This window comes from Gekko japonicus, unplaced genomic scaffold, assembly GCF_001447785.1.
Source record: "Gekko japonicus isolate JY-2015 unplaced genomic scaffold, Gekko_japonicus_V1.1 scaffold130, whole genome shotgun sequence".
NCBI lineage: Eukaryota > Metazoa > Chordata > Lepidosauria > Squamata > Gekkonidae > Gekko > Gekko japonicus.
Window position 1 is genome coordinate 1,444,047 of NW_015166423.1, and position 25,944 is coordinate 1,469,990.

Genomic DNA, 25,944 nt, shown 5'->3' on the forward strand with positions numbered 1-25,944 from the left:
GGTCAGTAGCTGATGGTCGACCATGTTGAACGCCACTGACAAGTCCAAGAGCACTGCTAATCCACCTTGATCCAGATGCCTCCAGAGGTCATCCGTGAGGGTGACCAGTGCCATCTCTGTCCCATGGCCTGGGTGAAAGCCAGACTGGAAGGGATCTAAAATGGAAGTGTCTTCCAAAAAGCCCTGTAACTGAACCGCCACTGCCCTCTCTATTATCTTGCCCAAATAGGGCAAGTTGGAGACCGGCCGATAGTTGACCAATTTGGCTGGGTCTAGAGATGGCTTTTTCAAGAGAGGGTGGACCACTGCTTCCTTAAGTGCTTCGGGGAACAGTCCCTCTGAAAGGGACTTGTTGATAATCTCCCACAAGGCACCTTAAAACCCCTCATGGCCAGCTTTAATTAGCCATGAAGGGCACGGATCAAGGGAGTAGGTGATAGGGCAGACAGAAACAATTTGTTGACTTCCTCTAGGTTGAGTAGACCGAAATGATCCGTAACTTGACCAGAAGACATGCATGGAGCCTCGAGTTCACTCACTGTATCAACTGTAGTGGGAGGTCATGGTGGACCAACAGGAGTTTATCTGCAAAGTAGCTCGCAAAGGCCTCAAAGCCAATGGCCAATTCCCTAGCATTTGGTTTGTCTTGTGGCAGAGTAGTAATGGACCGAATCATTCTAAACAACAAAGCTGGGCGTGAGCTTGCAGACACAATCATAGCCATATAGTACTCTCTTCTTGTGGCTTTGATTGCCATCTCATAGGATCTCATAAATGTCCTATAAGATGTTCTTGTAGCTTTGTCGCAAGTACGCCACCACTCTCTCTCTAATTGTCTTAGTTCTCACTTCATCAGCTGCAACTCCTGGGTAAACCATGGAGTGAGCCTAGAGCGAGGGTGCAGAGGACATTGGGGAGCTATCTCGTCAATAGCTGTTGAGAGTCGGTTATGCCAATCCTCTACAAGCTCGTCTAATGAGCCACCAGGGGGCACTGGATCCCGGAGAGCTATCTAAAGCCGCATCGGGTCCACTTGGGTGCACAGGTGAGCAAAAATGGGCTCACTGCCCAAACAGGGTCGGGGTGAGATATTCAGACGGGCCTTCAGTGAAAGGTACTGCCAAAGCAGTAATCCAGTCCACTGTAACCCAGTTTGGTGTAGTGGTTAAGTGCGTGGACTCTAATCTGGGAGAACCGGGTTTGATTCCCCACTCCTCCACTTGCACCTGCTGATGTGACCTTGGGTCAGTCACAAGCTCTGGCACAGCTGTCCTTGAAAAAGAGCAGTTTGTGTCAGAGTTCTCTCAGCCCCCCCCCCCACCGGGTGTCTGTTGTGGGGAGGGGAAGGGAGAGGAGTTTGTAAGCCGCTCTGAGACTCCAAGTGAAGGGTGGGGTATAAATTCCTCCTCCTCCTCCTCCTCCTCCTCCTCCTCGAAGACCAAATCAAGCATGTGCCCAGCCCAATGAGTGGGAGTTGTTATAAATTGGGAGAGTCCTAGTGCTGCCATGGATGACACCAGGTCCGTTGCCTGAGTGGAGGTCACATCATCAGCATGGACGTTGAAATCAACCAGTACTATCAGTCTAGGGCGTTCCAATGCCCAGCCCGATGTGGCCTCCACCAGGGATGGTAAGTTATTGGCCGATGTGTTGTTCCGCTTTTCAGCCATGGCTTTCCCCCCACACGGTGCGGGTAATGTGGTTTAATAAATATTGGTTTCATAAAGATAGGTATAATGTTTCACGTGCAAGAATATACAAATGCATCAAGATTCTAAATACAAGTTTCTGCAGACTATCAGCTGGGAAAACCCATCACTACCATGCTTTGTTTGCGAACATTTTAAGGTATGCGTTTGGAAGCAGAATGTTGGACTAGAAGAATCTTGATCCAATTTAGGTAGGCAGTTTTCATGTTCTTATGCATACAAAATCAGAAATTGAACATCTTCATTTTTACTTTGCCTACTAAGAAGTCTCTATGAGATAACATGTTTCTCACCAGCAATATGCACTGTAAACATATCACCATATTTTTGTTGCAGAGTCAGCAATAACTTGGAAGGATCTTCTCGAAAATCCAAGGCCTTTCCCAAGAAAGGAATCCAACCATTGATTAATGGAGGCTCTCCGGGTCTCCTATAAAGAACAACAAAAAAGAAAATATAGTTAATTCATATATGAATCATGCCAACATGATGTCATTGAATTCAGTGATGCACAAGCAGAATGGACTTAGTGCAATTCTGCTTGCACAAGATCTTGTGCAATACCTAGTGCTTTCTCGTTTATATATTATATTGCCCTGAAATTGGTTGCATACGATCTTGCACAAGCAGGAATTCACATGGGGAATACATAAATTGTATAAGCAGCCACCAGGGTCATTTTCTTGCATTTCTGCTTTACCAAGAGCTCTAGCACAAGAGGAAATTTTGCACTGGATCCAACCTATTAGCATTCTATTGATCAGGTACAGAGGCTTGGATCCAATGAACTGTGACAATAGCTCTGTTAACAGAATATGTTTTCACCTTGACGTTGTAGCCCCCTGTGCCCCCAAAGAGCCACTCTCAGGATATGGGGACCTTCTGGAATAATGTGGCTTGCAGGCAGTGCAGCAGGAACTGGTGGAACCTCCTTTTGTTGCTTAAGCACATGATTTCTGTTTCTGTATGGGCACATTTGGATCCAAGCCAGAAGCCCTCATCAAAAGCTCTTTGGATGTACTGGTGCACACATGGAGGTTCTAAATCTGCAGGGTTTCCACACATATTTAATGTCAGGAACATCTTGAAGCATGTGAAAGAGAAGCATTGAAGGGATGACCTAGACGTGGAATAGTCAACGTGTGTCAAAGTAGCTGACTGCATAGTCAATGTGTGTCAAAGTAGCTGAGAATGTCTTTAGTTGGTGGCTGGACCTGCCTGCTTGGCTGCCAGGGCCTTTGGTTCCCGGTAACTGGTTCATAAATGTTATCACAACTAATCAATGGCCCACAATCTTTCTAGCATTTTAAGTTGCACGTAAAATGTACAAATACATATTAACAGATTCCTTGGTACTTTAAGCAAATAATGTTATGTACCTTCATTGAAAAAATAAAAAGACAATATGATTTCTATTAAAAAGTGTATAAGCCACACAAATTAGGCTTTTTAATGAATCTGAATATATACCAACATATTAAACTATCTTGTTTGCTTTTAGTTAAAATCTTGCTTTGATTTCTGTATTTGATTTCATACAAACAGAAACCAAGTCTCATAGAAAGGATTAAAACATTTTTTAAAAAAACGCCAAAACTCTGATGATGTAGCCCCATCTGGGAATGTGAATTGTACTACAGAACAACTCATTGTGATTAATCACAAGATATTTACTAGATTGAATTTAATCAAAGATCAAGGGATCACAAGCTTTATTACCACCATACATGGCACAGAAATGTACATGGCTGGATTAACCCTGTCTTGGCATCTCATGAAATGTTAGAAAAGATTAAAAAAATAACAGGGCTTCCCAAAAGTTTTTTGTTTATTATCTAAAATACCACTTCTGAAGGAATCCATGTCTCTAAACTGAAGTTTTTCTCTGTTTTGTTTATGCAAAATGATGTTTTCCACAAATGACGATAGCCATAATTCTGCATACTGGCTACTAAAATCCCATCTATGTGTGTTGGACCACATGTAGGACTGCAGCCAATAAGAATTTGTGTTTTGTACTAAGGAACCAGACTGCAAAAATAAATGCTAACATGTGAACATACGAAGTGCTGTAAGTAAAGCCTCTGATAAGCCAGGCAGGGTGGAACTAAGGGAGCAGCTGGACACCAGCCTTTCCCTTTCCCCTGCTCACCCCTGCTGGCCAGCTGATAGCTTTAAGGAAGCTTTTGCCTGCAGCCTGCAGTAAGACACGAGAAGGTAAGCACAGCTCAGTGGAAACTGTTTTCAGTCCTAATCTTATTCTCCCCACAACTGTTCTGCGATGTGGGTCACTATCGTTCTTACATTAAAGATAAAACAACAGAGGCCTGTTTAAGAACAACCAGTAAATTAATGGCTGAGTTCCCCACAATATTAGCCTCTCAGAACAAATTTTTTGTTGCTGGTTGTGCTCTAAAATTGAAACATGATCTTATTTATTTATCTGGATATTTATATCCTGCTTTTCTCCCCAGTGGGGACCCAAAGCAGTTTACAGCTCTGTTGTCTCTTGCCTTCAAAACCCCATAGGGTCGCCATAAACCAGCTGTGACTTGATGGCATAAAATAATCTAAAACACTGTAGCCTACAGACATGGACTGAGAAATGCCAACAATAAGATTCTCAATTTCTACAGAACTACAACATCAGAACGTTTTAGCAGCAACTCATGTCTGAAGTGGCACCTTGGATACAGAAAACTTACTAGTGGTTAATTCATGCAATGGCAAAATGGAAGGAAGCAGAACTTACATGGAAGCATCTCTTAAGCATTATGGCGGTCCATGCACAGCCTACAGCTAACCTCTCAAAGCTACTGACTTATTTGGATGGTACACCTGCTATTAGTTTTGGTGGCCTGCTTTCACTTTTAGAGTTGGACACTGTATTGCTTAAGTAACATTGTGACAGATATTTAGATAGCCTGTCTGTCATATTCTAATTTAATGCATGTAGTTTCTCCCTCCCTGCTCTGTCATTTGGTCAAAAGCTGTATTCTTCACAGGCTTTCCGCAGGGTAGAAAGGACTCCGCTCAGAAATCCAGGAGGAAATTAACTTAATGCTCCAAGTCTGTGAGATCACGTCAGGGAGACATCTTGCCATCACAGAGATGTGAGGGGTCATCGTTTGCTTCAGACATGCTTAACTCAGTGGCAATAAGCTTAATACGGCTAAATACCATGTCAAAGCTCTGTGTACTGGTACAACGATACAGCTTACTGACCCACAGTAGGTTGATAACAGAAATGCATCTTCATTTCTGTCTTTACTTTGCTTAGGAAGATGGAGGTCATTTTAATGACTTATGGCTCTCTGCTGGCTGAGTGGAGATGGCAAAGTACTACATCTATATACCAATAATAAAATAATATAGTAGCCTCTATGTGCACATGAATGAAGTGTTTCACTACACACAGCTGAAGTTGTATAGCATTTGGTATATTCTACACTGTCTTATTATTTCACACTTCTTTAAATGCAAAATCCATCTATTTAACACAGAATTTTGAGGCAATAATGATGTAATTTTTCTTAGAGAATATTTTGAGGAAGACGTTGGTTTGATAGTCTGAAAAGTGCTCTAAATAGCAGCTGCAGCAAGATGTACCATGTAAAGTAACACAGGGGGCAAAGAAGGATGCAGTTCAACTATAGATATAATACACCTTTGAAATATCCTCTCAAAAGCCCAGGCTTCATAGCCTTCTTATGCAGTTGTTCGTCATGATTCAAGCACAGTTGTTATTACTCAATGCAGAATGGGAGTAACCCTGACTTCATGCTTAGAATATTAGTATTATGAATTCTCTGTACTGTAAAGATAAAAAGGGAAATACACCACACATTTTTTTTAGTTTTAAAACAAATATACACTTGAAATTTTTAGTGCACAAGCGTAAAAGGAGAAATGATTTAACTCAAATATTTCAGAGTCATTTACAAATAGCTGTTTGGTATGTGTAACTATAAACAAACTTATGGTACTGTAACATCACAATTCAAGAAACAAATCCCCCCCCCCGAGTTTTCATATACATTTCCATGCAGATAATATAGTTTCTTCTGCAAATTTAAGGACTAATCTTGATGAGAGTGTCTTTACAGGATAATTCTGCTGGGCAATAAAGTGAGCTCTGACTCTCAAAAGCTTATGCTGGAATACATTCTGTTACTCTCTGTGGTGCTACTGGACTCTCGCTTTATTTTGGTAGGCAAAGTTGCTCAAATATGCAAGTGGGCATTAGCGTAATGTATCAGAACATATTCGGCTTAATCTGTAACTACACAGTTGGTTTTGAGGGGAAGAGCAAGAACATCTGGCTAAACATACAGCGCTCAGCTGTTAAATCATCAGGCAATTAACAACAGTGTTACTCGACTGCACTGTAGACTTTACAATGAGCAGCAGTGAGACAAGTGCAAACTGAACTACCCTGCTAAAATAACCGGGGCTTTAAAATGTTTACTTTTTGTCAGACCCTGCCCAAAGACTTCTTTTAAAAAATAAATCATGAAGACCCAGAGCAATGAAAGTAATGTTTAAAGTATACCATCTGTGCTAGCCTCTTACTTGTTTATAAAAAGGCAAAACAAAGATTGCCAGTAAAGTTGCATCATTACAGGAAAGCAAGATTTAAAATGTACTTATTGATTTACTTCATTTGCACCCCATTTCTTTACAAAGTAAAGAATGAAAGTGGCCCACGATCACCTAGGGAGCTTCTACAGCAGAATGGGGATAAGAACCTGAACCCAGTCCTACACTCAACTGCTACACTATGCTCTGAACAATCCAAAGTGCTACAGTTATATTAGTTTCTTTTGTTACCTATTTTCACTAAGGAAAAAAGGTGTCTCATCCATCTCCCTTGTAATTCTTGGTGGAGAACTTGAACAGGTGATCCCCCCCCTCATTGGAACACAATAAATCATAAGTGTTCAACACCTGTAGTTGCATTTCATGAACATAAACCTTCTGTTTAATAATGTCTGTTTACAACCAGAAACAGACATATAGTAATCTCTTGTTTGGGATAAACATTAATCCAGATCTGTCTACAAAAATATATATACAATTCGACAATAACTAATCTCTATTGTGGCCTGTTCTTAACATTCATCCTCCAGCCTCCTGTCCTAAATCTAGTAAATCCACTAGTGGATTGTAGTTGGCATCTGGTCTTAATTTAACTTTTGCAGCACAAACAATGGAAAATAGACTATCCTGTAGTCACACTGCAGGGTGCCAGTGATTCCATCAAATACTTTCAGTAACTTTCACTGGGACTAGAAAAACTTGAATGATTGAAAATGAACTAGGGACACTGCATTTCCATGGAAAAGATGTCTTCACTTTACACAACATAACAACCAAACACATGTGGAAAGGAAATTATGTAAAATACAATTGCCTTCTATTCAAAAGTCAGCACTACACTCAGGTCTTGTGTTCCAAGGAATGGAATACTGCTTGCGCTACATACAGAATATTCAGCAGTGCAGAAAAAGTCTTGTACCCTCTAACAAAAAAGAGGAAGTTGTTGTTCAGTCGCACAGTGAAGTCCGACTCTTCGTGACCCCATGGACCAGATCACGTCAGGCCTTCCTGTCTTACGCCATCCTCTGAAGTTTGCTCAATTTCATTTTCGTTGCATCTATGACACTGTCTAACCATCTCATCCTTCACCGTCCCCATCTTCTTTGACCTTCAATCTTTCCCAGCATCAGGGTCTTCTCCAGGGAGTGCTCCCTTCTCATTTGGTGACCAAAGTATTTGAGCTTCAGTTTCATTATCTGGCCTTCCAGGGAACAGTCAGGGTTGATTTCTTTTAGGATTGACTGCTTTGATCTTCTTGCAGTCCAAGGGACGAGAGTCTTCTCCAGCACCATAGTTCAAAAGAATGTATTCTTCAGCACTCGGCCTTCCTTATAGTCCAACTCTCGCAGCCATACATGACTACTGGGAATACCATTGCTTTGACCATGCGAACTTTTGTTGGCAGGGTGATGTCTCTACTTTTTATCATGCTGTTTAGGTTCACCATCGCTTTCCTCCCAAGGAGCAGGCGTCTTTTAATTTCATGGCTGCTGTCACAGTCTGCGGTGATCTGGGATCCCAGGAACGTGATCCCCGGCCTCACCAGTGGAAAGGATCAGGTGATGTGAAAGACCCCGGAGAGCAGTTGCCAGTCTGAGTAGACAACACTGACCTTGATGGACCGATGGTAGAAGAAGAAGAGAAGAAGAAGAGATTGGATTTATACCCCACCCTTCACTACCCAAGGGAGTCTCAGAGCGGCTTACAAACTCCCATCCCTTCCTCTCCCCACAACAGACACCCTGTGAGGTTGGTGGGGCTGAGAGCTCTCTGACAGAAACTGCTCTTTTTTCAAGGACAGCTCTTGTCAGAACTACGGCTTGCCCAAGGTCATCCAGCCAGGTGCAAGTGGACGAGCCCAGTAATCTTAATTCCAGCTTCTGAGTCATCCAGGTCGGCATTTCGCATGATGTACTCTGCATATATATTAAATAAGCAAGGTGACAATATACATCCTTGTTGTACTCCTTTTCCTATGCTAAACCAATCAGTTGTTCCATATCCGGTTCTAACTGTTGCTTCTTGACCCTTATACAGGTTTCTCAAGAGACATGTGAGGTGGTCTGGTACTCCCATCTCTTTACGGACCTGCCATAGTTTGTTGTGATCCACACAGTCAAAGGCTTTAGCACAGTCAATGAAGCAGAAGTAGATGTTTTTCTGGTACTCTCTTGCTTTCTCCATAATCCAGCGAATGTTGGCAGTTTGATCTCTAGTTCCTCTACCTCTTCGAAACCCAGCTTGTACTTCTGGCAGTTCTCTATCCACGTACTATTGAAGCCTAGCTTGTAGGATCTTGAGCATGACCTTTCTAGCGTGTGATATGAGTGCAATTGTGCGATAGTTTGAACATTCCTTTGCATTGCCCTTCTTTGGGATTGGAATGTATACTGACCTTTTACAATCCTTTGGCTACTGTTGCGTTTTCCAAATTTGCTGGCAAATTGCACTTTAACAGCATCATCTTTTAAGACTTTGAATAGCTCAGCTGGAATACCATCACCTCCACTAGCTTTGTTGTTAGTAATGCTTTCTAAGGCCCATTTAACTTCACATTCCAGGATGCCTGGCTTGAGGTCAGTGATTATACCATCGGGGTACAAAAAAGAAGATGTACATGTAGGTAAAAGGCAACTGGGAACCCCTAACCCCCCCCCCAGTAGGGGAGATAAGGGACTACTGCCATCAGCTTGGGAGCTGCCTTTTATTAAACCACACACCCCTGTAACCTGCTATTTGCTGCAGGACCTCCAACAGTGGTCCCTGAACAGTCCAGTGGTCTGGCACAGAAAGGTGACCTATTTCATACCTTCCTACTGAACTGAAAAGTATCTGGGCATGTGCTGAGCTCAAAAGGGAGATGTATAACCACTTATTCCAAATAAAACCAAAATCAAAGAAGTTTACTGGTAATGGGTAAGAACTAAGGGCATTAGTTGAAATAAGTGCTAATCTAATATGAGTGTCAACCAAGACTCAGGCAGAATCCACAAAGGAAAAAGAGAGAAAATGTAAGTATAATGCGCATCACTTAGCTAGACACAGATAACTATTGGGATCCAGTCCTCTTTGCATCTTCACTAATGGCCAAGAAAAAAAGAAAAACATTTTAAAAGTCTGCTTTGATAAGGTTATTTAAATCCTGGCACACAGTCCCCTCCATCTGGCTTAATTTCCAGTAGAAATTGGAACTCATTGCCTATTACCTAGTCAGGAGACTCAATCAAAAGATGTGCAGAAACCATTCACTGGATGTTCTGCTAGATGGAACATCTACTGTGTACAAGTGGAATGGCCAATGTGTCAATCTTTCTGGACTGTGATATTCACACACACACCCCAACACGAAGCCTTCCTGTCAGTCCTACCTATACAGAAAAACCATTTTTCATCTTAGTTGTAAAGAAAAGGGAGAAATATTACAGACAACTGACTATCAAAGGGAGAAATGGTACAGAGATACAGCCTTAAGAAGCTCCTCTCCCCACCAAGCCAAACTTCCTCAGTGGTGGCTTTGTACAAAATAAAGATCATGGAACTAATGTGTGGCTCTCCGTTTTACAATAACTGGTGATGCACTGTCAGGCCTGAACAACAACATGGGGGAAAAATGCTCACAAGTAATAATAAAACTGGGCAGAAACTGCAGGAAGATGAACACCGAAAATCCTACGGAATAATATAATACAATAACAAACAATAGCTCCAAATAATGAATCCAATCAACCATCATGGAAGGCAAGCAGATTTTCCTTGTGCGTTAGCCCCTTTTTGATCTGAAAGATGATTCCTTGAATCACAGGACTAATTTCTGTAAAAATCTACAGCAGAAACTGCAGTGGGAAGGAGGGAGAGGAACTAGCCTGTCCACTCTGTTTGGAACGGAAAGCTCCACTGACAAAATAGGAACTATTTTGCATGGATAATAACGGAAAAATCAACCTTTTCCATGGGGAGGTGCATCTGGTATACCAACCATAGTTGGTTAAAGGCACTCCAAGGTAAGGATAATGCTTGAATATCCATAAGCAATGAAAGCTCTTAACACCCCAGTTGCATCCCTAATATTTATGTGCGAGTGAATCAACATCATTGAACAGTACCTGCATGGTCCAGTAAGCTACCCATTAACAATACTTCCATCCTGCCTGAATTCGTATTCAATTTATTGGCCACCATACATTACTTTACTGACTCCAGGCAGGTAATAAGAATATCCACTGGCTTATGGAGATTAGATGAAAAGAAAAAACAAAGTTTAATGATATCTGCATATTGATAACACCTCACACCAAATCTCTGGATGACTTCTGCAAGGTTTTGTGTAGATGGTAAATAGCATGGGCAACAAAACAGAGGCCAGAAGAAGCCCACAGCATAACCAGGGGGTAAAGCAAGTGCTCCCCAGTAGCAAGTTCACTGCTGAACCATACTAGAAGATTTTAACCATAATTACTGGTTTTGAAAACTCTCTCCTGGTGCAGGCAGTAGTGTACCTAGCCTATCTGGTGCACGGGGTGGATAATTTTTTTAGCACCCCTCTCTAATTTTTTTTGTCATTGTCACAGCTGACTTATGGCAACCCCATAGGGTTTTCAAGGCAAGAGACGTTTGGAAGTGGATTGCCATTGCAGGGGCTGGATTTGGCCCACGGGCTGTATATTTGACACCCCTGGGCTAGAGTGCTGGAGAAAATGACCTGCAGGCTGACAATTACTGTAGCAGCTATCAATGCGCTGGCTTGGTTGTTGTTAAGCAAGTTTGCTTCAGTCTTGGAGCAAGGGAAGTTTTTTTTTAATGGGCTCAAAGCCCTTATTCTTTATTGTTTTAACACATACAGAACGAACCTAAGAAACAAACATACAGGTACCAAATAAGGAAAGTTGAGCCGATCCTAGAAGTGTTTTTTGCTATGCTCGGACTTCCCTGCACCCCTAGAGGATGCAGCCAGAACTTCATTTAAAAATATAAGTAAAGACTCAGATGGGTAGCCATGTTGGTCTGAAGCAACAGAACAAAGTTTGAGTCCAGAGGCACCTTTAAGACCAATAGAGTTTACTTTTGGGTATAAGCTTTTGTGTGCATGCACACTTTTTCAAATACTGAGACATTAGGCTGGATGCAGAATGATGCTGGCTTTGAGGCCTTCAAAGGCGTTCCTCAAACTGTGCCCGGAACAGACTGCAATCCCCTGCCCCACCCTTGGTATGCCACTGGGTGCAGAACATTCACTGGAGCAATCATACAGCTTCAGTACCCAACCAGAGGGAACCCAGATCAAAATACATTGTTTCTCTATTACAATGATTATTATCAAAAGCCTAAATCCATGTAATATAGGAATGCCTAGAAGTAGGCTGCTATGACCTATATGAGCAAGTTACCAGGAAAGGGAATATTCTCCATGGGCCAATAGTTGGAAATGCTAGGGAGGATTTCTTTAGCAGCCAGGATTTCGTGGCTTCTGGGGCAATTTTTTTTCCTGGTGGGCCTGAAGTTCTCAGTGCAGAAAGAAAAGCCAGAATTCTAAAGATTATGACTCAGCTACTCTTCTGTCTCTGAGGCTTCTTAAGCTGTCTATTCTACTTATGTGTTCTTATGCTAGCAATCACCCTTAGCCTATTAACCATTTAGCCAAAAGAAAGCTGTTACCAGGATAGATCTCTAAATTGCAAGCTATCAACCACTTTAGATGACAGTTTTCAGCTGCTGCAAGTTAATCCCTTCTGCCAGCCTAAGCAACAATTCAGATAACAAGCTGGCAGGTGGGGATGATGACATTCTTAGTCAAGAAAGCTAACACTTGAAAGGCCGTAACTCAGACCATGTAAATCCAATCCTAACCAAATGTGGAGGGCAGGTAAAGGAGAGTCAGCCGGAAATCCCCAGTGAATGACAGTCACGAACCTCACAAACCAAATCAGTTGGTTTAGCCCCTAAAAGTTCATGATGGCTTGTGGTTTGTGAACCAGGCATGCCACGAACCATGAACCGAACCACATTTCCTAGTTCATGCACATCCCTACTCACAGGCTCCTGGACCCAACTGGCTAGATGTTATCAATAAGATGAATTCAATGCATGGCAATACCTTTATCTTGAGGCCCATAGGCATGATCTACATTTATAGTAATTGGGCTGGTGCTCACCTGTAAGGGGTTAAGTCCTCCATCATGCATGTCATGTGTGAGGAGGGTGCTATAGGGAGAGGCCACTGTTTGCACTCCTTTAGAGCCATATAATGTCTTACTTTCACAAAAAAGGGGCTGGATTATATGAATTAGGCCATCATACATGTCAGGCTCTGTGTGGCATACTAATGCTGATCCTCCACTATGCACTCTGAGTGCTGGTCCCAATAAATGTAAAAAATTTCCCTCTTCTTTTTCAGTGTAACATACATTAATTACTTGCAGCATATGACAGATAAGTAGTTGAAAAATAGATAGCTATTAAAATGTATTCAAAGGGAGGCTGGAGGCACATGGTCTGTCGTAAAGCATATGATTTGCATGCAGAAGGCCCCAGGTTAAATTCCTGGCATCTTTCATTAAATGATCTCAGGTAACATGTTCTTGAAAAGACTTCCCCCTGCCTGGGGAACTGCTGCCAGTCAAAGTGCCCAATACTGAGCTTGATGGACCAGTGGTCTAAGGCAGCTTTCTATGCTCATATGTGCAAGAATGAAAAACAAGCTAGGTTTATTTAAGCGGGTAGCCATGTTGGTCTGAAGCAGCAGAACAACGTTTGAGTCTAGTGGCACCTTTAAGACCAACACAGTGTTATTCTGTGTATAAGCTTTCATGTGAATGCATACTTCTTCAGATAAACAAAAGCTTGTACCCAGACCCAGAATAAAACCTTTTTGTCTCAGACTTTGTTCTAGGTTTATTTAAATCTGTTGTGAATTAATTGTGAGGGTACTATGTGCTGCAACAAACTAGGGTCGTCATGCACAGAAAAAAGCAACATATTAAAATAGATTAATGTCTCTACATGACTATAACAGGGTACTCTTTGGAAGGTTTTGACCAGCAGCTCTAGAAGCTTCTCCCCTCCCCCATTCCACCAATAGGAGCATCTCAATATTCCTGATACTTTTAAATAAAGAAAATACTTTTCTTCCTAGCCTATACTCTTGCATTAGTCAATCCCAGAATGAAAGGGAAAAAAACCCTAAAATAAAAATATTAGTATTGACACATATTTTCATATAATTTTAATCTTTAAATGTTCATTGTCTTCCTAGAATGCCAATTCCTGTTACTGACACACTGAAATACTTTTAATCTCTAATTAACAGACAAAAGAAAGTAGTGTCAGTTCAGGAACTGACACTGAAATGCTTTTATTGATACAATAATGACTGCTACTGTTATGGAGAATCATAAATAGTAATTTCAACTGGAAGGCCTCAAACAGCAAAATATGTAAAGGTTTAAATGGATGGCAAGTCTCCTGTATTCAAGCAGAACATAGATGCGCATATGTTACATATAGTAACCAATTAAAGAAAGGCAGCAAAAGAAATATTAGCTCTTTGTAATTAAAGGAACAGACAAGTAACCTCTTTTTTATAACTTATATAGGGATACATCGAAAGAACAGAGCCTCAAGCAGACAGCAGTCTATTGACAAGGAAAGCTGATACATAAATTGCAGTTACTTTGCTGTATGAATGCCTGCTTACCCCTGCTAAAGTTTACTTGAAACTTCTATGTATATAATGGGATTGTGTTCCTAAATTGCCAGATAGCTTTACCATCTTCGGCCGTGGTGGTCCCACCCATACATAAGGTCAAAGACTGAACGTGGCAGACAAAAAGGGAACTTATGCCATGTACTACTGAGATGTACAAAATGGGCAAGCAGCCAGAAAATGCATATTATGGGTTTACTTAATTGTTTCATAGACACATTATGGCACATTAGGTTAGCCTTGAGCCTGAGGCAGGTGCTAAGTAATTATTTCTTGCACCATCTTCTCAATTTTTCTGATCAACTGCGAGCATGAAGAACATCTGTTCTCCAAGCTGCATGTTTCCTTCAAATGCATGACAATGGGAATAATTTAATAGCAGCTGGAATGACTGGTTAAACTCATAGGGCCACATCTGGTTTTGCAAAAACAATGGAAACAAGAGAACTAAAACCATGTTGTTGATGTACAGGTTTCTCCCCATTCACAATTTACCTTCCTTAAACTCAAACTGGTTTGTGATTACAAAGGGCAAAGTAGATAAAGTTTGGTGGGATCACCAGGGAATTTCTAGATGCTAATGATGTGCAGCCAGAATTTCAGCTTGAGGTTTAAGTGATTATGCCTGCATGAAACTAAATTTGAAAACAGGTGGCCTGGTTGTTCTCGTGCCTACTTGATCACATACTTGTTTGTTAATACACACTACATTAAGTTTTATGAACTATAGAACCAAGTTTAATCGAGCTGCTTGGCTTGCATCAGGGCAAGGAAATAAATGAAGCTGAAATATTATCCACTACGTATATATAAAAAGAAAGCAGCTAAAATTCCAGATACACTTCTTCAAGGCCTTTTCCAGTACTGTAATTCTCATTCTACTCAGTGCTGTAAGGTTTTTCCCCAGAAGGTACTAGAGATCAGTGCTGCTTAAAGGCAATCAGCAGGCAATTGGGAGGTGGGGGTGGGTAAACTGAATGTAGAAAGAGCAGTGATAGTCTCACCAGCCAAGAAGGCACAGCCAAGGGTAGTCTTAGTGATTTTGGAGCCCTGGCCAAAAGTCACCAACCCAGTCCTATGAACTTAGCCAGGCAGTGGGTATAGGAAGAACGGAGGGCCCCACTGAAAGCAACCCCAGAAAGTAATCCCAGAGCCACAGACACCATTTTAGGAGGAGCAGCATAACAATAGCTGCTGCTGCATGGGTTGGAAGCAACAAGCGTCGCATGTCTTGCACCTTGCTGGCATGCAGGCCAAGGACTGATTGGGGAGCTTAAATAGCCCTTAAAAACAGTGTCGCAGTGGCCCTGTCTTAGTTCTCAGCTTGGCAGGCCAACACAGTGCTGTGGAAGGGACAGTGCAATTTTAGGCATGTCTATACAAAAATAAGTTCCAGTATGTTCAACTCCTAGGTGTATTTAGGATCACAGCACTGGAGATTTAGAAAAGTTCTGCCTGTACTGTTCTTCATTTCCACTGGGTGATGAAGGCTTTGAAGAGAGGCAGAAGTATTCTATATATTCACTCTCCACCCATGAGTAATTTTATAAATCTTTTATTTTGTCTCTCATCACCTCCTTGGTCACCTCTTTTTTTAAAACTGGAAAGCCCAAAACTCTTTAGCCTTTCCTTATATGAAAGGTATTAAAACCTCTTGATTATTCAACTTCTAGCTGACTTGAAATGCAGGTTTCTGCTGCAGAGAAACCTGCATTTCAAGTCAGCTAGAAGTTTTGTAGACTGTTGTCACAGGTAATTTTGTGAACTTGGCAGGTTCTTATGGAAGGTGGCCTGAAGAAAGGTAATACTGAAACGAAGAGAACATGGGCATTCGTTGCCACTGACCACTTTACAGAAGACCTTGGCTGTACAGCAAGAGGGCTTGGCTGTACTCTAATATATTGAATTGTTTAAGGAGTTTGGCTGTATTCTAATGTATTTAAGCTGTTTAAGTCCTATGTGGACCATACTGAATATGTATGAATGTATTAAATATTAGTTGTTTATAAACTTTGAAATAGATTATCTTTAGGACTTTACATGTCCATCTGTATTTTTTACACAGTGCTACAGCCTCAGTGCTGTGATTTTGTATCAAACTGCTTTCACTGTATTACCATTATATATTTATACCACCTGGAGGTTGGCAACTGTAAAGAAGGAAAATGCAAGGCTATGGGAGCTGCTCAGAGGATGAAATATGGAAACAGTGTGGGACCAGCAATACAGGGGAAAATTAGGTGCCCCCAGCGGCCAGCACTGCATGACAATTCAGCTATAGTTTTCTTGGACAGAGGCTGCCAGGGAAGTCCCAAAGGGAAAGTTGAAGACAAGAGGACAGATAAAAGTGGGTTGGCTGGTGGGTGGGAAGGAGAAACATGCCAGAAAAGAGGAAGGGCTATGGGGGCTTTTAGGGAAGGGACCGATGAAATAGTGGGGGAAAGGAAAATGAGATGCCTTGCAAGTCCCCTCAATTGTCAATTTACCTAATTCTCAACATGGCCCCATCTGTGGATACTTAAATCCAGAGACAGGAGTCATGGACAGAGAAGACAGACCATTCTATAAACCTGAAAAGGCCCCTGATTTGCAGAAAAAATTGAAATAAAACAAATTTGGAGGGGGGATAACTGCCCCTGAAAAAATAGAAACAGTGCTTGTAGCATTAAGATATGCCCACAGTGGCCATTGTTGAAATCGCTAAGCAACCACAATGGTATTGCCAGCCTTCAAGCCTTGGTTTCTGTCAGTAAAAACAAAAAACAAAAAAACCAGGGGGAAGGCCCTTTCCAGGTCTGTTTTGGTCTTTTAGGGAATTTCATTGGGTCCAGGCCTGCCAGCAACCACCAGGAAACTTGCTATCACCTGACTTGCCTGATTCAAACATGCCCAGCTGCTTTCTACTGTTCAACAACAGCCGCAACACAAAAGTCAGTGTGGTACAGTAGTTGGAGTTCCAGACTAGGACCTGGGATACCCAGGTTCGAATCACCACTCTGCTGTGGAAGCTAATTGGGTGACCCTGGGTCAGTTATATATTCTCAACCTAACTTGTCATAAAATGGAAGAGTGGAGAATCATGAAAGCTACTTTGGGTCCCCACTGTGGAGAAACATGGGATATAAATGAAATGAATAACTAATAAATATAATGGTAGATAGGGGGGCAGATAACTGGTAGGTTGGCTGGTGGGAAGGAGAGAAGAAAGCAAGGGAAGTTGAAGATATGAGGGTTACTAGGAAGAGGGAAAGAGGAATAGTGTGGGTAAGGGGATAACAGGGGGAAATGAGGCGCTCCCCTCAAGTCCTTGATGGGTATAACTGGGTCATAATTTTCGCAGGTAGAGGCTGCCAGAGGGAAGGAAGGAGGAAAAGCTGAAGACAGCAAGGTAGATAAAGGCAGACTAGCTGGTAGGTGGGAAGGAGGGAAGGAAGCAGAAAAAAGGGAAGAAGGTATTGGAGCTTTCAGGGAAGAGAAAGATGAAATACTGGGGAAGGAGAAAAATGAGATCCCCCCCCCTTTATGTCCTTGTGGGTCCCCACTTGTATTTAAAATAATTTGCAGGAACAGAAGCCCTGTAAAAATTACACTGTATTGCTCAGATGCATCGTGACCTGGAATTGTGTCATTTTATTTAAATGATCCCTGCTCCTGATATATTTTTCTTAACACATCAAGGGTGATAGAAGCTTCTTTTTGCTGTCAAAGTGATCAAAGAGAGATTGAGAAAGAATCTATAAACAGATGCTGCCCAGTGACAAACCTTAAAGAACAAGATTGTGGGGCCAGATGTTTGAGTGACCTTCGGACTACAGAACATGTTGGCATGGTGTTGATTTAGATAGCTGTTGGCAGGGGCTTTCGATCCAGCAGCTGAAAAGAAATCTAAATTATGGAAATTTCCCTCCTTCTTCTCTCCCCTAACTACAAAACCTGAAACTACTGGTCAGTGGGGCTGATGGCTGTCAAAGAAGTTGAATTCACCACACAACTCTGCCAGTAGGTATCACATCAAAAGAGAGTTAGCTGAATGAACAAGAAAATCTCCAGGCTGTGCCATTTTACATCCCCTCAACTTTCAACAGCTGTTTCTTGAGTGAATACAGATGCAAATTAATTATAGAAAATGTTTTACATTTTCAATATTGAACACCATGTAAATATTGGTTCAACCTGCCATGCATATATTATGCATATGTAACCGATGTATCATAGGCAGCCATTAGAAAGGGAATAGGCAGTGTAATTACAACACAATAATTAGCTAATGGATATCCACTAGCAAACGTTTTCAGAAATTATACTCTTATGAGTATTTGGATGAATTAAGCAAAACTCAAAATGCTTAAAACTGCTTAATTAAAAAGATTAGTTGTACTGTATAGTTAGGCATTCTATCTCAAAAAATATCATGATTTCCACTGCATTAAAACTGAAGTTTATATTAAAGAATCAAAAGGATATACATTTCTAATCCAAAATTCTAACATTGTTTTCAGAACAAACTGCTACAAATTGCTAGAACAAATATAGAAAGCAGAAAAGGTTTTCCTGTATAACATTAAATGTGATTGAAGACTGCACAGCTCTTCTTACGCTTTTGGACGTTTTGTCACTTTACCTGGAGAAATATACACTGCTTATTCTGAATTGCTGCTGATGTCCAGCACTTGTCAAAACCACTCTCTGTCAAGCATTTCACAAAGTGTTGCAAAATGACAGATCAGGATGTCTGAATAGATGGAGCCCCAGGAAAAACAGAACAGATAGAAAATTCATGACTCTAAACTACATCAAAGCGACTTCTGTCAACATCATGTCAAAAGAAGAAGGGGGAAAAATGAACTGTTCATTTTAGACAGTTTTTTTAATATTATATAAACACTTCTTCAAGTACGAGCTAAGTGTAAGGAAAAATTAACTTCACATACAGTATGATCCTCCATATGTGCCAAAAATACATTTGAAATAATCTAGGAATAACAAAGTTCTACAAGAAGATACTGTCTGGCAGTTAAAATCAGTGACATCAAAAAGAAATGTATGAAGTATCTATCAGTTTAAAATAGGACAAACCATCTGGCTATAAAGAAATAGAAGTACTCTTGCTTGTATGTTACTTGGGTTTTTCAGAATCCCTTTGACTTATTTACTGTGAGTGAGTCAGTTTTCCAGGATTAACTGAACACTCTATTTAAGGAAACTAACGGAGCAATTTTTTAAAAATAAATAAGAAACATAGAGGGTATTTTTTTTAAGTTAGAGCTTTCCAAAAATATTTTTGTTTCTCTTTATTCACACTGTCAACCTGGGATGGTCAACTTCCCAAAGATCTGACATCAGAATACTTAGCTGAGCACTAGCCTTTTGCTGAGGGTGAAAGAGGAGAGCACAGAAGCTGGCTTGAAACTCAACATCAAAAAAACTACGATCATGGCATCCAGCTCCATCACTCCTTGGCAAATAGAAGGGGAAGTCACGGAAGCAGTGACAGAATTCATGTTCCTGGGATCCAAGATCACTGCAGATGGTGACTGCAGCCATGAAATTAAAAGCACCTGCTCCTTGGGAGGAAAGTGATGGCCAACCTAGACACAGCATAATAAAAAGTAGAGACGTCATCCTGTCAGCAAAAGTCCGTATGGTCAAAGCAATGGTATTCCCAGTAGTAATGTATGGCTGCAAGAGTTAGACCATAATGAAGACCGAGTGCTGAAGAATAGATTCTTTTGAATTATGGTGCTGGAGAAGACTTTTGAGAGTCCCTTGGACTGCTAGGAGATCGAATCAGTCAATTCTAATAGAAATCAATCCTGACTGTTCCCTGAAAGACCAGATACTGAAGCTGAAGCTCAAATATTTTGACCACCAAATGAAAAGGGAGCACTCACTGGAGAAGACCCTGATGCTGGGAAAGACTGAAGGTAAAAGAAGAAGGGAATGGCAAAGGATGAAATAGTGTTATTGATGCAATGAACATGAAATTAAGCAAACTCCGGAGCTCGACGGAAGACAGAAGGGCCTGGCGTGATGTGGTCCATGGGGTCGTGAAGAGTCGGACTCTACTGTGCGACTCAACAACAACAACAAGCCTGCTTAGGGTCTGAGAATGTATTTTTTTTCATTCAAACATTCTTAACGGTACCCATCTTAAAGGTTGTCTTTGTTCTATGCCCAGAGTCCATTTGTATTATTCAGGCAGCTCCTGAAAATATGCAACCAATGCCCAGGGATTGGATGAGAGATGAGGGTAAAGAGAATGGAATCTTTCCCTTAAGATACAGGCTGGGATCCCAAGAGCTCTGTTATGCATTCCAAGTGTTTCAAAATACAGGTACTACAAAGTCTTTCAGAATTTTAAGGGAAACCTCCCCATCCAGAGGCACTAAACCTCTGAATCCCAGAGCAGGCAACATCAGGGGAAAGCCTCAGCCTCTATGCCCTATTGTTGGCCTTCCAGAGGAACTGGTTGGCCACTGTGTGAGAAAGGATGCTGGACCAGATGGACCGTATCTGAAGAAGGATGCTTGCACACAAAAGCTTATACCTTGAATAAAATTTTGTTGGTCTTAAAGGTGCTACTGGACTCAAACTTTGTTCTGCTGCTTCAGACCAACATGGCTACCCACCTGAATCTAGAAGGACCATTGGTATGATCCAGCAGGGCTCTTCTTATGTTCCTATTTTAACATGTAGCTCAGAGATCCCCGGTCTTGTTAAGCCTGCAGGCATTCTCGCCAAGGGAGAAGCAATTGTGACTGGCTTTTTGCTTTATGGAAGAGATGCTTTTTGTTTTCAGTTTCCAAAAAGAGAGCTTGCTCTACAGAGAAAGGGATAGCCATAGAGAAAGGCTGTCCAGCCAGAGACATAATGAAGTCCGTGTCTATGATCAAGGTGAGGGCGCATTGCTGGGATGCACCTGCCTGGGACTCAGCCCGTTGCTTGACAGCTGTAAGACCCGAAGCTCCCTACTTTTTTCCTGTTCTAATCAAGACACTTCAGATTTTATCCCCAAGTAGCAAGTGGTGCCTGGAAAAACACTGGTGGGGCATCATGTTGCCCATAGCTACCCTGTGGAGGCTACTGTTCTAAGCTGCTGTGCCTAGTTTGTTTGTTTGTTCTTGAAGAATGAACAATGGAAGGCTGGTGGCTGTCCTGAAAAGCAGAAGATCATGCTATGTACTCCACAATGAATTGTTTAGGTGATTTGAAATTGGCTTCTAATCATGGTTTCACAGAATACATTTGCTTGGCATTCAGTATTTGTATTACTGTATTATAGCAAAGCCCACAGCACAGAAAACAGAACACAGCAGGCTTCAGAACCAAGGTGGTAGATGTAATAAAAAATTACAGCTCGGTTCAGTTTAAATATTACAGTGCAATCCTTTGTTTTAGGATTGCATTGCTGGTGCTTGAATCTCTTAACCATGGTACAGAGACTGGAAATCCTCTCAGGTTTGCATAGTCTTTCCTTCTTGCACTCCACGCCCACTGAATGCTACCTTCCCAGCTACAGGAGTATGAGGGGTGCACTCAGGTGAATAATTATAGTCCATTTTAAACTAATTCCTTACCGTGGTTTCCATCTCTGGTTTAAAGCTGGCAATGGTCAGCGTGCAACCTGATGCATGTACAATGGCTAGCACACACAAAAAAGAAAGAGCGAGAGATTTCTGGCAGGAGAGGGGAGGAGGAGCAAACCAATGTGAGGAGGAGGGTGGCTGAAGGGAGGGGACTGTGAAATGTGATGTTTGTACTGAACCCAGTGGAACAAATGTGTTCCAATTATCCTCTGAGAAACTGATCCATTAACTGTGGGCCTAAAAATTTCATTTGAGAAATATATGGTTCTGATATTTTTCTAATGCTTTACAGTGCACTGTTGAATCTGTAATATGCACAGAAATTACCACCCATTAATACTGAGGTATGGTAGAGAGGATCACTGTTTTACTGTACACAGACCTCAATATATCTTGCTTCCTACTTATGAAAAGATGTTTATTACCTGTAACTGTACAGAGGTGTGTGCTTCACAGCAGCAGCGATTGGTAATAAGCCTCCTTTTCTCATTTACATTGATAGCAAGCATTAGTGAAGATATATGCATTTCATTTCATGGTTCAGAAAGAACAAAGTATATGTATATGTGATAGCAGTGGGTGGTTAATGAAATGGTCTGACAAACATAAGCTAATACATAATCATACCAGAATGTGGACGGGAACACCTGTTCCTGTTTCCCAGACTCACGGCTCTTAAAGAAAGTTACCGTTTCGCAAAAACTGAAAACTGCTACTATTTAGACATCAATATGCTCCAAGGAAATTTCAGTCATATATTTTGCAAAACACTAAAGGAATGAAGGGAGGAGGGAATTTAATGATATCAAATCTCTTTCGCTTGTGTCCTAAGAGTAATGAAAACTTCACACATGCATGAAGCTCAAGTAATTATTTTAAACTGCCTTCTGTTGTCCCCCTGAGGAACACGGTGGTATTTGTTTGATGCAGTTTAATTAGTGTCAGGGTAATTAATGCTACACTATCTACATGAGATCAAAACCCTTTCTTTGTAACGTTCTAGTAACTAAGAACCAAGGCAAGGCACGAATTTCAAAACAGGGAAAGCGGGATAGCAGAGAATCAGAAGATAAGCAATCGTGTTCAGATCTGCACTCCAATCCAGAAACATGAAACATACCCACAAAGGGCACACCCCCAAGTGCTATTGCCATGCAACTGCCATTAATTTCTAATGGGCTCACACAAGCCACCCATTCAAGCCCCAGTGAAATGCGGGGTTCAGTTGCTGGCGCTTGGATTTGAAGGTGGTGATTCTGAGTCTAAGATTTCAAATGCCTTGCCATTGCACCGTAATGATACAAGACCTGCGGCTCTCAGCATAAGTCAAATTCTTTTTCCATGCCTGTAATCAAATTAACTGGAACATTCATGGACACCATGCACCTTGTCAATCGTCAAAATCCTTTAATAATCAAATTATATACTTTTGCACAGCTTAACCACAGCTATTTACAAGAAACATGTGGTGCTACAGCATGGAGGCATGTTATTCTGAACAAAAGCTGTATTTAATTTTAATGATCGACTGCAATCTCACCTTAATGCCTGAAGAAAACCTGTATTTCACTGTATGCACCACCCACAATTCATGATTAAAACTAACCTAAATGGTTTTACAGTAGAAAAATAAAGGACTGTTTAAAAAATCCCCCACACACATACAGAATGTCCTCTTCATAAATTACTAAGCTTTCCCCATCCCTTTTTGGTCACCACCAACTGCAGTATAAATCTCATAACATACAAACTCAGGCTGATTACAGGCTTAAGGAAATAGCTACAGCTATCTTGACTGGATAAATTATATCCTAAAGGTTGTTCCAGCTTTTCTAATAAAGCTCCAGTTGGGGGGGGGGAGATGGGGGAGGGATGGAAATTGCTTAAGAATTTCTCTCTTTTGTAACCATGAAATTACAAGCTTGACATAATGCCTTTGTGATTGCTTTGACATCAAAAGAAAAAAAAAACCCTGAAAGGTTTAAAGGAGAAGAGCCGCTGATCTAGCGTAAAAATATTATACATATGGAACCACACTAGAAGCACTAGTAGTACAACACTAAAGATTCCCTACAATGTTGATTTGTATAATGCTTAACTATTTTAGAATCACAAAAAGAGACTTTGTATTTTATTAATGTACTAAAATGTAAAACAGCATCAGTCTTATTCAGATTGAGTGAACGTCGTGCTTCACAGCACAAAACATTAACTTTACAATAGTCTGAAAAACCATACCAGTGTCCACTGCCATGGAATTAAGGTTTATCTTGCTCACAAAGAATTCCACTAGCTTCAGCTAATGGCATATATCATAGTCTACAAAGGAAGGTTTACACCAAACACCTCCACTTCCAAGCCATTCATTACTAGGTGCCTGCTGAGATCAGCTGACTAGCAAAATATGCTTTTTCACATCTTTAGTTCTGCTTCCTGCAACCCAGTTGTTTATCAATTAAAGTGATAAATATAAGTGACTTTGATAACACAAGCAACACATTATGGAGTAAAATAACCCCTGGAAACCCTGCCATAAGAACTGTATGCAAAGTTCAACAACTGTGAAAGAACTATTAAAGAGGACACACAAACAAGTGACCTTGACTGACAAGCGCACTTCATTCCAGCAATAAACAGCAGCAGTGCTGATAAGTGTTCATTGGCGCAGAGAGTAATTACCTATCTGTCAGCGTTGCTGGTGTATGCGAAATAGTATAAATGAAACATACATAATGTACAGCAATAATATCAGGCATGCAGAACCTAATGTATTATCATCATTCTCAGGGACCAGGTTTATGTGGCTGCCACCACTGAGTAAATGCCTTCTAGCCATGATAATTTCATTCTAATCTCTGTTCCATATTATAATTTTCATAGCTAAAAGATACTGAGGAGCAATACGTTTCAATCAAGGGCTAAATAGAACACAACCTGTAACTGAGTATTTTATACACCTATAGATGTATATGTATATATATGTATATATATGTATATATAAAGCAATATATATATTGCTTTAAAAATTAGTCAATTTATGAATAGGGCAGAATAAGCTGTAAACTCATGGATAACAAACATTGTCTGCAGCAATGTCACCATGTCTGAAGACAAGGCTTTACATATCTTGTAAAAGGAACATCTCTCATATCTTTACAATACCATTTTCTTTTCCCAGAGTTTTCCATTCCTTTCCCCACTATATTATCAACCAAGGTTAACTATCCCCCCAGTGGTTTTTTTGTGGTTTGTAAAAAGGGGCTTACAAATTAGCTGTGTTAAATAAAGCCAGTTCATTATACAACAGTCAATGCTGGTCTGCTATTGCTATCAACAAATTTGTTGATGTTTTAACCAACCAAACTACTTTTTAAAAACACCACTATTATGTTTTTTAGAAACAACCATCTTTTTCTCATCAGTGTGCATGAAGGAGAATGAAATAAAATAATTACAGATACTAAAATGTACTTTTAACTTTGGCTTCCTGAATACTTCATATATATTTTTTATTTTCTACTTGCCCATTGTTTTTTAAAGAGTCATATAAAACAAAAAAGAGAGAGCCATACACTTCAAAGGTATCCAGCCATTGCCTCGTTCATAACATCTTTAGAGATATAATTCCCTTTTTCCCTTTGTTAATCTATAGTCCACAACAGATGACATTAAGTAAAATTCCCAATAAACAATTCATTTTTCTATATCCTACCCGCTATTACTATTATTAATCAATTTTATAACAATAAAAATATATTTTAAAAAAACACACAGGTATATCACAGCAGTTAGACAGTTCAAATTTCTTATATAATATCAATCTAGTCCTGTGACGACCCCTTATCTGGGGAGGTCTGGTTTCCCTTTAAAATGTTCTTTATGTTTTGTTTTACTGTGTATATCCGGCTGCCACCAGGAAATTTAAGGCTTTCCAAACCTTTATACTATACTATTTCTATCACTGGGTTGGTAGGTCGGTTTTAAGACTTTCGAGGTACTAATGTGGTCCTGGGAAGTATTTTTTTCAGAACTGGTATCTTAAATAAAAGTAGATTTATTGATATAATTCGCAAATAATATGGTAGTACACTGTAACTAGGAATGGGTAAATACTAAACAATTGCTTTGATATTTCACACACTTTTCTCTCTCATTGTCAGGGATCTTGGCATGTAACTTTGTAACACTTTTTTCCTTAAGACCATATACGTTTACTGTTTCACTTTAGCCTGTCACTCAGACTTTTTATATAACTTTTGTTTCCTTATACATTCAACTTTTCTTCATACACAGAACTAACTCCTAAGCATCCACAAAACTGCTTCTCTCCCAGACTTCAGAACTAACTCCT

At 40.6% G+C, this 25,944-nt stretch overlaps 1 protein-coding gene across 1 annotated transcript in view; it reads right to left on the reverse strand.

Annotated features, from left to right (window-relative positions):
* LOC107110865 (25-hydroxycholesterol 7-alpha-hydroxylase) overlaps positions 1-25,944 on the reverse strand; it is a 179,205-nt gene that overhangs the window by 24,020 nt on the left and 129,241 nt on the right. The window contains exon 2 of the mRNA XM_015411704.1: positions 2,003-2,139. Within this exon, the coding sequence (XP_015267190.1) occupies positions 2,003-2,139 (137 nt within the window). The remainder of the gene's footprint in view (positions 1-2,002; positions 2,140-25,944) is intronic.